This window comes from Tachysurus vachellii, chromosome 15, assembly GCF_030014155.1.
Source record: "Tachysurus vachellii isolate PV-2020 chromosome 15, HZAU_Pvac_v1, whole genome shotgun sequence".
Classification (NCBI taxonomy): Eukaryota; Metazoa; Chordata; class Actinopteri; order Siluriformes; family Bagridae; genus Tachysurus; species Tachysurus vachellii.
In genome coordinates, this window is record NC_083474.1 from 7,353,076 (window position 1) to 7,366,288 (window position 13,213).

At 36.9% G+C, this 13,213-nt stretch overlaps 1 protein-coding gene across 3 annotated transcripts in view; it reads left to right on the forward strand.

Moving 5' to 3' along the window:
• Positions 1-13,213, forward strand: part of ncam1b (neural cell adhesion molecule 1b) — a 99,161-nt gene that overhangs the window by 82,346 nt on the left and 3,602 nt on the right. For 2 of the 3 annotated variants that reach the window (XM_060888406.1, XM_060888407.1), the window contains 3 exons: positions 2,820-2,944; positions 3,268-3,448; positions 10,019-10,214. In XM_060888406.1, coding sequence (XP_060744389.1) covers positions 2,820-2,944; positions 3,268-3,448; positions 10,019-10,214 — 502 coding nt within the window. Of the gene's footprint in view, positions 1-2,819; positions 2,945-3,267; positions 3,449-8,196; positions 8,958-10,018; positions 10,215-13,213 lie in introns of those variants that run through there. The other variant, XM_060888408.1, reaches the window with a different exon arrangement.

The following is a 13,213-nucleotide window of genomic DNA, read 5'->3' on the forward strand; positions in this document are numbered from 1 at the left end:
AACCCACTGTATGATTTAATTAACTAACCCTGAACATCGCTACAGGTTTGACAGGTTTTTTTTGTAAATAATACACATTATATGCACTTTTTTTACTATTACAATGAATTAAAACAAAGTGTATTACAGCTTAAAACAAACAAAAACGTTCTTTTTTTAAAAGCATAATTTTTTTACCACAGTAAAGATGTTTTCATGTTAGATATTCATTTGCACCTTTGATACCATCAGAATTTAAACAGGTTTGAAAATGTTAAAACTTTATTAACTAGTACATGCTACATCTCCTCGCTTTAAGTTAGCACTATGCTTGAATTTTACTATTGGTTTAAATTTTCTGGCAGTCTCTTAGAGATCTTAACTTCACAGCATTTTTAATAACAATTACATGAAAAATACCAAGTTTAATTCCAGCCTCTACTTTGGACGTGACGTCATTCGTGGAGTTCTTCTTTGTGAATCTCGTGCAATACGTCTACCAACTGCATGATCTATTCGATCAGCTGCACGTGCATTAGTACTGATTAGTAGGAGATGATAACTCTTTGTAAATCAGGGCAAAGAAAAAAGAATTTCATTAAAGCGTAATTTAATCTTAAATGTTGGTTCATTTATCTCCCATCTACAGAATTAACAGGGTACATTTCATTATATTTTTCAGCATAGCTTTTATTTTTATCTTTATATCTCTGATAAATGTGCGTTATGAACCTCAGCACTCTGTTTCTTCATCGGTTCTTAATTGGTTTTCCTTTATAGGTAGAGAAGAGATGCAAACGTGGCATAATGTGTGCTTTGATTGTTATATATTTTGTGTGAATCAACACAGAAAATGAGCTTTAAGGAAGGATACAACAGCTACTGTATATCTAGGTCACAAATAGGTAGAAACTTATCTATCTATCTATCTATCTATCTATCTATCTATCTATCTATCTATCTATCTATCTATCTATAATCTCAACAATCATGCCTTTGCTTCACAACTTCATCCATGTTAGTTCAGCATAAACACCAAAGTCTCGAACAAACACGCACTTCGTTTTCAGACGTCTTTCATTTGCACTGCAAAATCCCAAGTGTTAATTTAACAGCCATGGCATTTAACTAACACGCACAGTGTTTATGTAATTCTGGCCAGAGTCATATAAATAGTGTAGGCGTTCATTCACACTGGGAGTGTTAATGCTGTAATAATTAATTCAGCACTGCAGGTATTTACTCAACACCAGGGATTATCTTGTAAACAGGAAACACTTCTTTCTAGAAGTGCACAAGTCATCAGAAAAGCTTCACCTTAAGCAGTTTGATTTAACTGCACTAAATGAGATGTTCTGTTCTTTTTTTCTTTCTTTTTTTTTTTTAACAAGCGTAGCTAATCATTGTACTAATGTGGCCTAAAGGCCTTCATTTTTCAACGCTGTCTGTTCAAGCATAGTCTTTACACACGAAGCCCCTGCTAATGTTGTTGAATGTCATTCTGTAGTGTCCAAACCATGTAGGGAATCAAATTAGCATCCAGGGGTCATTAATCTCTAATGGGTTACGAATGATGGTCCATGAAGGAGAGGTTACGCTGCTTTTACAATATTACACACAATGCAACATGTCTCCTTGAGCTCTACACAAGTACAGCTGAAATAAGTGGTTAAGTGGAGGTGTATTTTATCCCTCAGAAGTGCTTTACTGTTAACTGGTCACTGTGTTCAGCTTCAGAAAATTACACATTTGTACATTTGTGTGTTGTGGGTTTTTTTTTGCATTCAGTTCTCCTTTATAAGAGAAATAATATGTGTGGCTGTTTGGGAAAACCTCTTGGATGGTGCAGTTGCTAAATTTCACATCTGGCACTCGAAATTGCTATCAGTTTTGCACTGTAAAAACAGTTCCTTTGTTTAAAAAAAAATGTCTAAACCTTGCTAGTTAAGTGGGATTGTGTTGATTGTGACGTTGCGATATCTAAGTGCCGTAGTAAATCAGATAATTAACCTAATCGGTTCAGCTTGTAATCATTTCCTGTCTGTCAAAGTGTCTGTGTCAGAATGTAATCTGTTATTATGTGTGATTTTTTATTTTTTTTTACTTTCCCCTCGGACAGTTCTGTGGTTACATGCAAAAGAAAGCAAGTTTTACGTCATGAAAGTTTTCATTTTTTCTTACCTGAGTGCAGTGCTGTCCAAAAGTCTAAGAATATATTGGAAATCTTTTTATTTCTTTTTATTTTTTTGGATTTAATGTTTCGACTCGCTACCATTTCTAGGTCCCAAAACAAATAATAAGGAACTGTAATTTGGGTGAACCGTTTCACTCAGGTTGTTGTCATGAATAGAATTTGTAATGAAAATTGTTGTTTTAAATTAGAAATGAAAGCTCTCAGATTTCTGGAAATACTGTATATAGTAAAAAAAAAAAAAAAGTCTTTGTTTTGGATGGGTTGTTCCCAGACTGCCACACATATGGACTACAGGTCTCTAGATGCTTGTAAACAGCAGTTCGTTCATTATTTCTATTTCTTACAGCATTGTGCTCAGCTAATGCACTTAATAGCTTTGCTTCTATTGAGCACAATAAATCTATTGAGTTCAGTATCCTGAAGTATACATCAGTGACTTAACAATAAAGATCATCTCCACATCATCGTCAGAAATAAATATGTAGAAATTAATAGCAGTGTCGATCATTTAGTGATCATTAGTCGATCATTCACTACTTTGTGTGAAATAATAGATAATAATGTTCATATAAATACAATCATAAAAATTCTGGTTATGTTCTTGGCAGTGCATGTGCTCACTGCTCTTATTGGCATTTGTCTTCAGGGGAACCAAGTCCCCCAAAATTGGAAGTATCCCCACAGTCTAAAGGCAATGCACTCAAGGTCATGTGGACCAAGCAGGATGACGGTGGCTCGCCCATCACACACTACCTCATCCGGTACAAAGCTGTAAGTATTTAAAGGTCTTAAAAAGGAGTTGTAGTTAAGTGTGAAAGGCTAATCAGATCAACTGAGCTGAGTAGCTGATGAGAGACTGCATTTGGAATTGAATTTAAATATGGAATAATTTACGCGAATTTTAAATGTAGAGGTCTAAACAGACAATGACCTGTGATGAAGCTAAATGATGTCCCAAATGATTATTATCCAATAACTGTGTCTTCTATCAGAAATTCGATTCGTCAAATTTCTTGTGGTTCAAGCAAATGTTGGTAAATTATCCCAAAGACTTTTGAGCCTGTAAGTTCTCTCATTGATTGTGATTAACGTAGAAAGGGGATTTGGAATGGAAAGATGAGCTCCGTGTCTCAAGCTCAAGTGGACACGTGCTCCTCAGCGGCCTTGACTGGAACACGGAGTATGACGTGACGGTGGTGGCCGAGAACCAGCAGGGCAAGTCGAAGCCTGGCTCACTTAACTTCCGCACATCCTCTGAGCCCTCCGCCACACCAGGTGAGTTCCTTCTCCGCTTGCACTTCCATTCCTCCCCCATCCATCCATCCGTCCATCCATCCATCCCTCGCACCGACGCATACTGACGCACAACATTAACGGCTGACTCAGAGCTGTTATAGCACCAAGTACATGAATGCAGTGAGAAGTCGCCTTTTTTTTCTCACTCATTCTTTGGCCACTTGCATTATGATGCATACTGAGTCATGGCAAGCAACTGTTCATCTGTTAGTTTGGTATTTGGACATATACTTTTAAGTGAACGTCTGCAGAGAAAGAAATTTTTCTTTCTGTTATGAGAGTTCTTCAAACTCAAGAGGGACATCAAGCCATTTTTATAGTTTCACAGTGGTTTTCCTCCATTACTGACCCTACTCATGATGTCCTGTAGCTCTGGCACTATTATGGCTGTCTGAGTCACGGTCTCTGTTGCACTGTTTGGTCACTCTTTCATTTTTCACCAGCCACATTACTAAAGTAGATCAGTGAATCCCTGCTCTGCTTTGAGACCAGGTCATTGCAAAAAATGTCATTTTTGGGTCAAATCGGAGCTTCAAAGCACCATAAAGTGAGCCGTGATCAGCGGGTTCAGCCTGGTCTGACGAGCGAAGGTCACAGTTGGACTCGCTTGACTCATTTCAACCTAATGAGCATCTGGTGCAGCACAGTCCTGAGAGCTTTTCTTATTAACACTCTGGGATAGCTCTGTAGATAGAGGAAACTTGGATGCACACATTCTGTGGCCCAGCAGGAAGAAAGTGGATGGGATCCAAAGCCTGTTTGTTTCGCTCTTATACCCCTCATTCTTTTTTGCTACTGCTTCTTGAGCAGCATGCCAATAAGAAACTCTTACAGCACACATATCTGTAGGTGCTTTCACAGGAGTGTCTAAACAAATGAGATTTCTGAAGCTTAACTGAAACTGTTGTCTGGTCCAATTGGTAATGTATTTCTTTAAGATGAAGTAAAAGGTTTGTCGTTAAGAGAAGTTTCGAGTAAGGTTTAGAGTGCTTGTCATTTTCATTTAACACCAGATCACACTATGTTCTACTATCCTCCTGCACTATTGTACAGGATATGTGTGTGTGGCAGCCTGGGAAAACCCTTCACATAGTAAAATATTGACATTTTCAACTATATAAAGTTTTGAATGCTACAGATTTTCCTGGACAGATGTCTTTCTTTCTAGCATTTCGTTCTCTCTGCTTTTAAAAAAAAAATTCAGTGAAAAGGAAGAAAAGAACGATTCGGTTCTTTAAGTAAATAAAAGTAGATTTGATTTCTTTTAGCTTTCTTTGCCGCTGTCACCTCTGACATGCTCAAACGAGATCTAAAGCTACATGCTTTATTTCTTTGACGCTGCTATGTCTTGAAAGCTTCTGTTCAAAACGCTACACAAATGCAACTGAATGAAGTTTAGAAATAAATTGATTTCATTTGCATTTCATTTAACATGTAATAAATACAATATTATAGGAAGAAATATGACCATGGAAACAATGTTTTTGTTTATTCTTGCCTTTATTCACAGCCTACAGCTATTTATTTCACATTTGTAATGGTTTAATTGGCTTCTTATTTACTTAATGTATTCTTAGCAAAAAAGGCCAAAAGTTTGTGGACACTTGACCATCACACCTATATGCTGTTCTTCGCCAAACTGTTGCCACAAAGTTCGTGTTTGTCACACAATCATGTAGGATGTCTTTATGTTGTAGCATTTCCATTTACTGGAGGTAAGGAACCCTAACATTTTCCAGTATGACTATGCCTTTGTGCACAAAGTGAGGTATATACAGCCATGGTTTGCCAAGGTTGAAGTGGACCTTAACCCCATTGAACGTCTTTGGGATGAACTGGAACGCCGACTGCACCCCAGGACTCCTTACCTGATATCAGTGTCTGTCCTCTTGTGGCCGAATGAGCACAAATCCCCACAGTAGCGCTCTAAAATCTAGTGGAAATTGTTCTAAAAACAGTGGAGGTTATTTTACCACTAAATCTGGAATGAGAATCTGGAAGATTTTCTATTACAGATGTTTCGAATGCATGTATGAATGTTATGGTCAGGTCCACAAATGTTTGGCTGTAGAGTTTATGATGGTTTCTTAAAGTTGAGGAGTTAGAGTGTGGAAGAAAAACGTTAGGTTCCGTTGTAATCATATTCCATGATCTCGACGCTCCAGTGGGATTGACAGCTATAATTGGCCACTAGCAGATATGAGGGGTGAAGTAGAACCCAATTAGTTTTGTGAATTATAGCTGATTTTAGTCAGAATTTAGCCCAACTACCTCCAGTGGGATTTTCCAGACCACCACACTTACATGCTTAACAGAAGGGCTTTGCAAGCACATTAACACAAACCTCTAGCCATTTCATACATTTCCATTACTTCCTAAAGTTAGCTTATTTTAACTGCTATAGCAATCCTGGTCTATAATAACTGGTCACAGCATACCTGCAAAAAGCCTGAGCACCTTATTATTATGTTTATACATTACTACATATGTATACTGTACATTTCACACATGAACCCATAATTCATCCAGTGTCCAAAAAAGGGCAAATAAATAGCTGAGTCTTCATTTATGCGTGTAGTCTAAACCCTATTTTACACAGGAAGTAGAGAACAATCCCACATTGGATTAACTCAAACTAAATTTAACATATCACTTTGTATTTAACACAAAAAACCATCACCACAGACTCCGATAATCCGTCGAAGCGACGGGTTTTAAACGTCGACGTGTTATGAATTTTGTATCGACATAAATTGGATAAAGCAGCAGCTTTGTTAAACTTATTTTATATTTTAGAGGATTATTAAAGTGAATAAAGAGACTTCGATAATACGAGATGAAAATGTAATTTAGAAATGCAGTTGGCTTCAAACTATCACAGAATAACTGTATTAAGCAAATATTACCATTATGGAGTGATGAATAAGCGATGGGTTTGCTCTGGGTGAAAAATATACTGTACTAATATGCTTTACAAAACAAGAATAACCCAGAATTTTACTGTTTCAAATCATAAACGAGGTGATTTGAGGTACATTTAATCTTAAATACACTGAATTATTCTGCTTATTCTGAGTTTTATGAGCAACACTTCATTTAGGGTCCAGGTGCCGCAGTCATCTGTCATGTCCAGCCCTTTGCTTCCTCTATGGAGCTCTGTTCCTCACTCGCAGGCCTGGCTGAGTCCAACACTGCTGACTTCACTGTTTTTTTCCTTTTCTAACCCAGATTTAGCTTTCTTGATTCTCATGTATGGTGTCTTTGCTATTTGCCTTTTTCCCTTTTCTGTTATGCCTAGTCTTTGCATCAGTATAAGTATATTAGGATGTTTTTTTTTGTTTGTTTGTTGTTGTTTTTTTTTCAGTTCTCACCCAGTTTCAGGTTAAATTCAATTAATAACAGACCAGAATTTATGAAAATTCTTAGTATGTAGAGTTGCTCCTAGTGAAAAGATTCTAAGATAATTCTTAGAAATGTGGTCCTAGTAAAGATAACAGTTATTCATAAAGCATCTTAACCCTTAAAGGAGCTCTTAATGTCAAAAGGTTTGGAGGAGGACTTTTGCGAGGATTAAAAATTTCTAGCAGAGGAGAAAATGGCCAAAAGTTGAAGAGGGAGAAAAAAAATGTATTGTATAGAATATTTAATAATGATAATGAGCAAATAAGATGCTACAGATTATGATTACATATTAGGTTATGTTGGAATATATATATATATATATAGAGAGAGAGATATATATATATATATAGAGAGAGAGAGAGAGAGAGATGTTTATTTATATTTACATTACATTTATAACATACAGATGTTTGCGCATCTCTAATGTAATCGGTCACAAATGTAATCCCTACATGATATAGCCTTAAATATCTTAACATAAAGGCTTATAATAGACCAAATTTAAAAGCGCTGCTATTTATTTATTGTTTTTTATTGCGCAACCAATCACAGTCTTCAAAAGCATGTGTCATACCTAGTAACGGGTTAAGCCCCGCCTCCTCTCTAAGTTAAAAGTTGTATTTTCCTAGCTCAGAGTTACACTGAGATCGGTCCTGAATCACTCTTAAGATTTCTAGTTAGAAATTTGTAAGCTAAATTAAAAGCGCTCTGAGATCATTCTTAGAATCTTTTGTTAATGTTTGACTTTTCCTCATCATCCCACTTTTTGTTTCCTCATTTTTCACCAGACTTTTAGGTTCTCTTTCAGATATAATTAGCTTTAGTAATGATTATGCCTGTACTTTAGATGATGATTTGAATAACTTATTTAATATCCAGGTCTGTATGTGATGAACATTGCTCCAAATGCAGCCTAATATCAGAGCCGCTTTATTCACCACCCTCACATGCATCAGCTTTGAACACGGATGCTTTTTTTTTTCCATTCTGCTTTCCACTGTGACATCAGTTCACTTTTTGGTTAATTTCCAAACTTTATTTCTGTGGTTTTGACTGTTATTTCTCTTTTTTCTTCTCTCTTTTCCCTCCCATTTCCCTCTTCCTTTCTCTGTTTGTCGTGTGTCATTGTGCCTGGTCTTGGATATGGATGGATCATCACATTCCCACACATGCAATATATTTTTCTACAATATCCTCCTACCTTTGCTGTTTTTTTTTTCCTTTCATGAAATCTCAATATATATGCATTTCTGTATCTCTGACATGTTTTGTGTGTGTGTGTGTGTGCGTGCGTGTGTGTGTGTGTGTGTGTGTGTGTTTATCAGTCACACTCGGCAGCTCTTCAGTGATGTGCACCTTGTTGCCGATGGTGCTCTCGCTGTTCCTGCTGTCATTGCTTTGATAGTTTTATGAACAAGAGCTGTTTTTATGTTCAGGGCATCCTGACTGAATTTTCTGCTAATTATTTGATCTTTTTGCTGATAAAACTGAGCCTGAAGTGTGGATTAACATAATTAACAAAAGAGACAGTCTCAGTTTCCGTTGGTCATATCTATATTATAGAGCACAGTTGTTTCTTTTTGGCCGAATGCACTGTACAGGGAAGACGGAAAGCACTAAACTAGGTTTATATGTGACAAATCTGGTTCTGCTTATCTGTATATATTTAACTAATTTTCTAACTGCTGAAATACTGTATAAAACTGTACATTATATGATCTTTAAGGAAAGACTTTGTAACATCATCGAAATATTTTCTGAGATCTTGCAACTCTGTTTTTCTGTAAATCTACAGGAGTAACGGCTAAAACCATCGGCATGTACTCTCTAGGCATGTGCATATCTGGATTTATTAAATACCTTTTTTTTATATATATATAAACTGGTTGCCTGCATTATCATTTCGTAATGTTTTTATATGGTCTGGATAATCTCAGTGCAACAGCTTGTACATTTTGACAGATTTTTTTATTGCTGTTGTTTTTATTGAAACCTGCAAATGTATTTATGACAGCTGAAATCATCGTCATATTAGTTGTTGCTGATGATTGCTGGTGAGTATACTGTTTTGTGCTACTAAACTAATATGTGCAATATATCTGACATTTTTGTTTTTAATTTATATCATCAAAAGGTCTTTTTGCTGCTTCTCTCTTTCAGAATCCTTTTTTTTTTTTTTTTTTTTTTTTCTGGTACCTTGATTGCAAATGGTTTTGTACAGAAAGGGGTCTATAATTTGACTAAGCATTAGACCAAATTAACTTTTCTATGTTCTGTTTTACAGAGAGTCATATTACTCGAAAAGCAAAATTAGAGATAAAGAACAGATGAACCTACACTGACATTTGTTTTTATGTGGGAAGTAAACTAACATAGCCATCTGCCTAAGGGCAAAATTAAACTCAGCTTTGATGAGTGTTCGAAATTCAGCAAAGATGAGTCTATGAGTCAGGAGACTAGATTGATCTTCAGATACGGGTTTGTTTATTTGTGCGATTGAAGAATTTTCAGAACAGATTGTTCACCAAACAGAGGTATCATTTCAGAAAGGTTATACCAGCTCAAACTTTGTAAGTATAAGGGCCAGCTGAGTCTCTCAGCAGACTCTTACCTCTGACCTTGGCGCGTTCTCTCGGGGACACACTGTACCAAAACGTAATGAACAAGAAACATAACATCATCAGAGGCAACCTAGACATACAGTAAACCTGCGTCGCATACTATGAAATCTAACACATGAAAACGGAGCAAACGGTTACAGAAGCAGAAATAATTAATTAAAGGCAAATAATTAAAGAAAATACAGTATTTGTCATGAGTCACACCTCAAGTGTCATTTCGTGTATTGATTATTAGACAAGTTAAATAAATCTGTTATGATATAAATGTTTTAATTCACTATGGAGTGTAGATAATATATATATATATATATATATATATATATATATATATATATATATATATATATATATATATATATATATATTGATTTCTATTCATGTCTTCCTAGTAATTTCTTTCTTTTGCTTATAAAAGTTAACCTTGAATCAATTTTCTTAGTCCACTCTCTCTCTCTCTCTCTCACTCTCTCTCTCTCCCGCTCTCTCTCTATCTTTCTTTCTCTCTGTCGCTCTGTTTCCCCCCCAGACTACATGGAAGATGGCTCAGGCCTGAGTACAGGGCTGATTGTTGGGATCCTCATCCTGGCGTGTGTGGTCCTGTTGTTAGCCGTCGACGCCACCTGCTGCTTTGTCAACAAGTGCGGCTTGCTAATGTGTCTCTGTGGCAAACCTGGGACCAGTCCAAAGAGCAAAGACGTAGAGACAGGAAAGGCTGCATTTGTGTAAGTAGACCGAGTGTTCATTCATTTCTTTGATTCGCTCGAGACTGTTTATCTGTAACGGAAAATGATATAATACAAACATCAGAGTTGACTAACTAAACGATCTGGTAAAAAATTCTGAGGTAAAATTTTAAGCGGGGGCACGGTGGCTTAGTGGTTAGCACGTTCGCCTCACACCTCCAGGGTCGGGGTTCGATTCCTGCCTCCGCCTTGTGTGTGTGGAGTTTGCATGTTCTCCCTGTGCCTCGGAGGTTTCCTCCGGGTACTCCGGTTTCCTCCCCCGGTCCAAAGACATGCATGGTAGGTTGATTGGCAGCTCTGGAAAATTGTCCCTAGTGTGTGATTCTGTGAGTGAATGAGTGTGTGTGTGTGTGTGCCCTGCGATGGGTTGGCACTCCGTCCAGGGTGTATCCTGCCTTGATGCCCGATAACGCCTAACGGATAAGCGGTTAGAAGATGAATGAATGAATGAATGAATTTTAAGCATTTTATTAGGAACACCTTATTTGTTTGTTTGTTTGTTTGTTTGTTTGTTTGTTTCATAATCCATGATGTGGTGCCGCATAATGTATAAAATGCAGATACAAGTCAAGAGCTTCAGTTAATGATATCGTTAAACATCACAACGAGGAATAATGTGTTCTCTGTGAGTTTGATCATAGTGTTTGTTGGTAACACACTGGTTTTAGTATTTAAGGAAACCGTTGATCTCCTCCAGAGATGTTAGAGAATCTAGAGTGGACACACAATGCTGTGAAAAAGTAAAAACACCCAGTCCGAATGATGAGAGTGGCCAGAAGACAGTGGGTGTATTGGTTCGAGTTGACAGGAAGGCTAAAGTAATTCAAATAATAACTATTTCCAGCTGAGCAGAGAAAGACCTTCCAATCCACAACAGGCTGAACATTTAAAAGGAAATGGCAAAAGATTTCTCAGTAACCATTACAGCGAATAAATACTTTAGAAACTTAAAAATAATTATATATCTTATGATGAGTCATGGAGTTAAAAAGCAGAGCTAATTATTATTACAAAAATGTGATATGCTCAGTGAGTGCTGTCAGGATTTCAAGCAGCTTTACAACGAGCACATAAAAGGACAGCAGTTGATATCCTGTAGCTAAAGAAACGCTAGCTCACGGACGCTAAGTACTCTTTTGGGTAAGTAGTTAATAACAGAGAAAGAAAAGGCTGATAAAGAGGAAGATTTTAACATTGAAAATGTTTCTTTTCTGAGGAAAAAAATATATAATTCACAATATTTATATGGAAAGGTTTTTTTGTTGCAGATGGGCTGTTTGGACATTGGGGCCATTTTTTATTTTTTTTTATTTCCTTCTGTCTCACAGGCACTTGTGATCTCTCTCTCTCTCTCACTCTCTCTCTCTCTCTCTCTCTCTCTCTCTCTCTCTCTCTCTCTCTCACTCTCTCTCTCACTCTCTCTCACACTCTCTCTCTTGCTCTCACTCTCTCTCTCACTCTCTCTCTCACTCTCTCACTCTCTCTCTCTCTCTCTCTCTCTCACACTCTCTCTCGCTCTCTCTCTCTCACTGTCTCTCACTCTCTCTCTCTCTCTCTCTCTCTCTCACACTCTCTCTCTTGCGCTCTCTCACTCTCTCTCTCACTCTCTCTCACTCACTCTCTCTCACTCTCTCTCTCTCACACACACACACACACACACACACACAAACATGTAGCATGCTAACATTAGGATCACTCTGCTTATTTCTAGTTATTTTTTGAAATTTTTTTATTTAAACTTTTAGAATTTCGTAGTGAAACCGTATTAAACTATTTTATACCACCTCATTCCAATAGCTTTAATCTTTGGCGCCCGTATCACAGACAGCTCACAGACACTGTATATTATTACCCCAAACACAAACTTCTATTTTTGTATTTAGTTATTTAGTTATTTATTTATTTATTTTTGAATGGCAGCCTCAGTGGTACCTATGCAATCTGACTAAGCGCTTGCATTAATACCGTTTACCTACAGGAAATGACCTATCAGTCAAGCCAGCACTTTATTAAAGAACTTATTATGTATATTGTCTTTTAAATATAATTAAAGCACTGTTTACGCTTACAAATTCCTATTTGGGTAAAAATGAAATAGGCTTGTCAGTGATAAATTGTATAGCAGATTCAGAGCAGAGAAAAAAGGCGCAAGTTGGATACAGAGTGTGACATAAAGACAGCTGAGGGAAAAAGAGGAGCGAGGAGATATGAGACATTGACAGGCTGTGAAGAGAAGACAGAGCGTGCATTCAATTTCAAATATTTTCCGCCCACAGTCTAAAGAGCTTGACATGTTTTTTTTTTTCCTATTACCACCCCAAACAGAAAATAAATTATTTTCATCTTCAAAAAACATCTTATTGTTTACGTTTCTATTTTTCATATGTGGTTTTATATATTGACCCTAATGTAGCCCTGTTCTGTAATATTAGTAGATGCACTTTCATTTAAGCTATTTCAGGCAAATCCCATGGCCACTATACAACAAATTTACAGGCTAATGCAAGTCTGCTGCTGACCACCTTGTCTAAATTACAGTTCAGCTTGGGTTTTTATTAATCATATAATTATTGACTACATAAAGTCAATTAGCATCGCATTATTTTTTAGCATCGCATTATTCTTTAACTTTAGCATTAAGTTGACGTTAATAAATTAGATAGTTGGCTACAGCATTGGTGCCGTGACTGCTATTGAAATTCTCATGCTAGTTTTTTGTTTTTTTGTTGGTTTTGTGGTACAGTACAAAATTAAGCTATTGAAATTCTCTGCTACTTTGCCACAGGAAAGATGGAAATATCTCAGCCTATTGTGAATCATGTTCACGTAACAGTAATTGCCCTGTCTGACCACTTGCTGTCTGACGGCCGTGATCCTGGCCACATCAGGTTGTCTGCCTCAACATCTTTTAATTAGATCCCTTTATTCCACTACAGCGCTGTTGGTTTCTTGATTCCGATTGGTCCGATGGTTTTGAT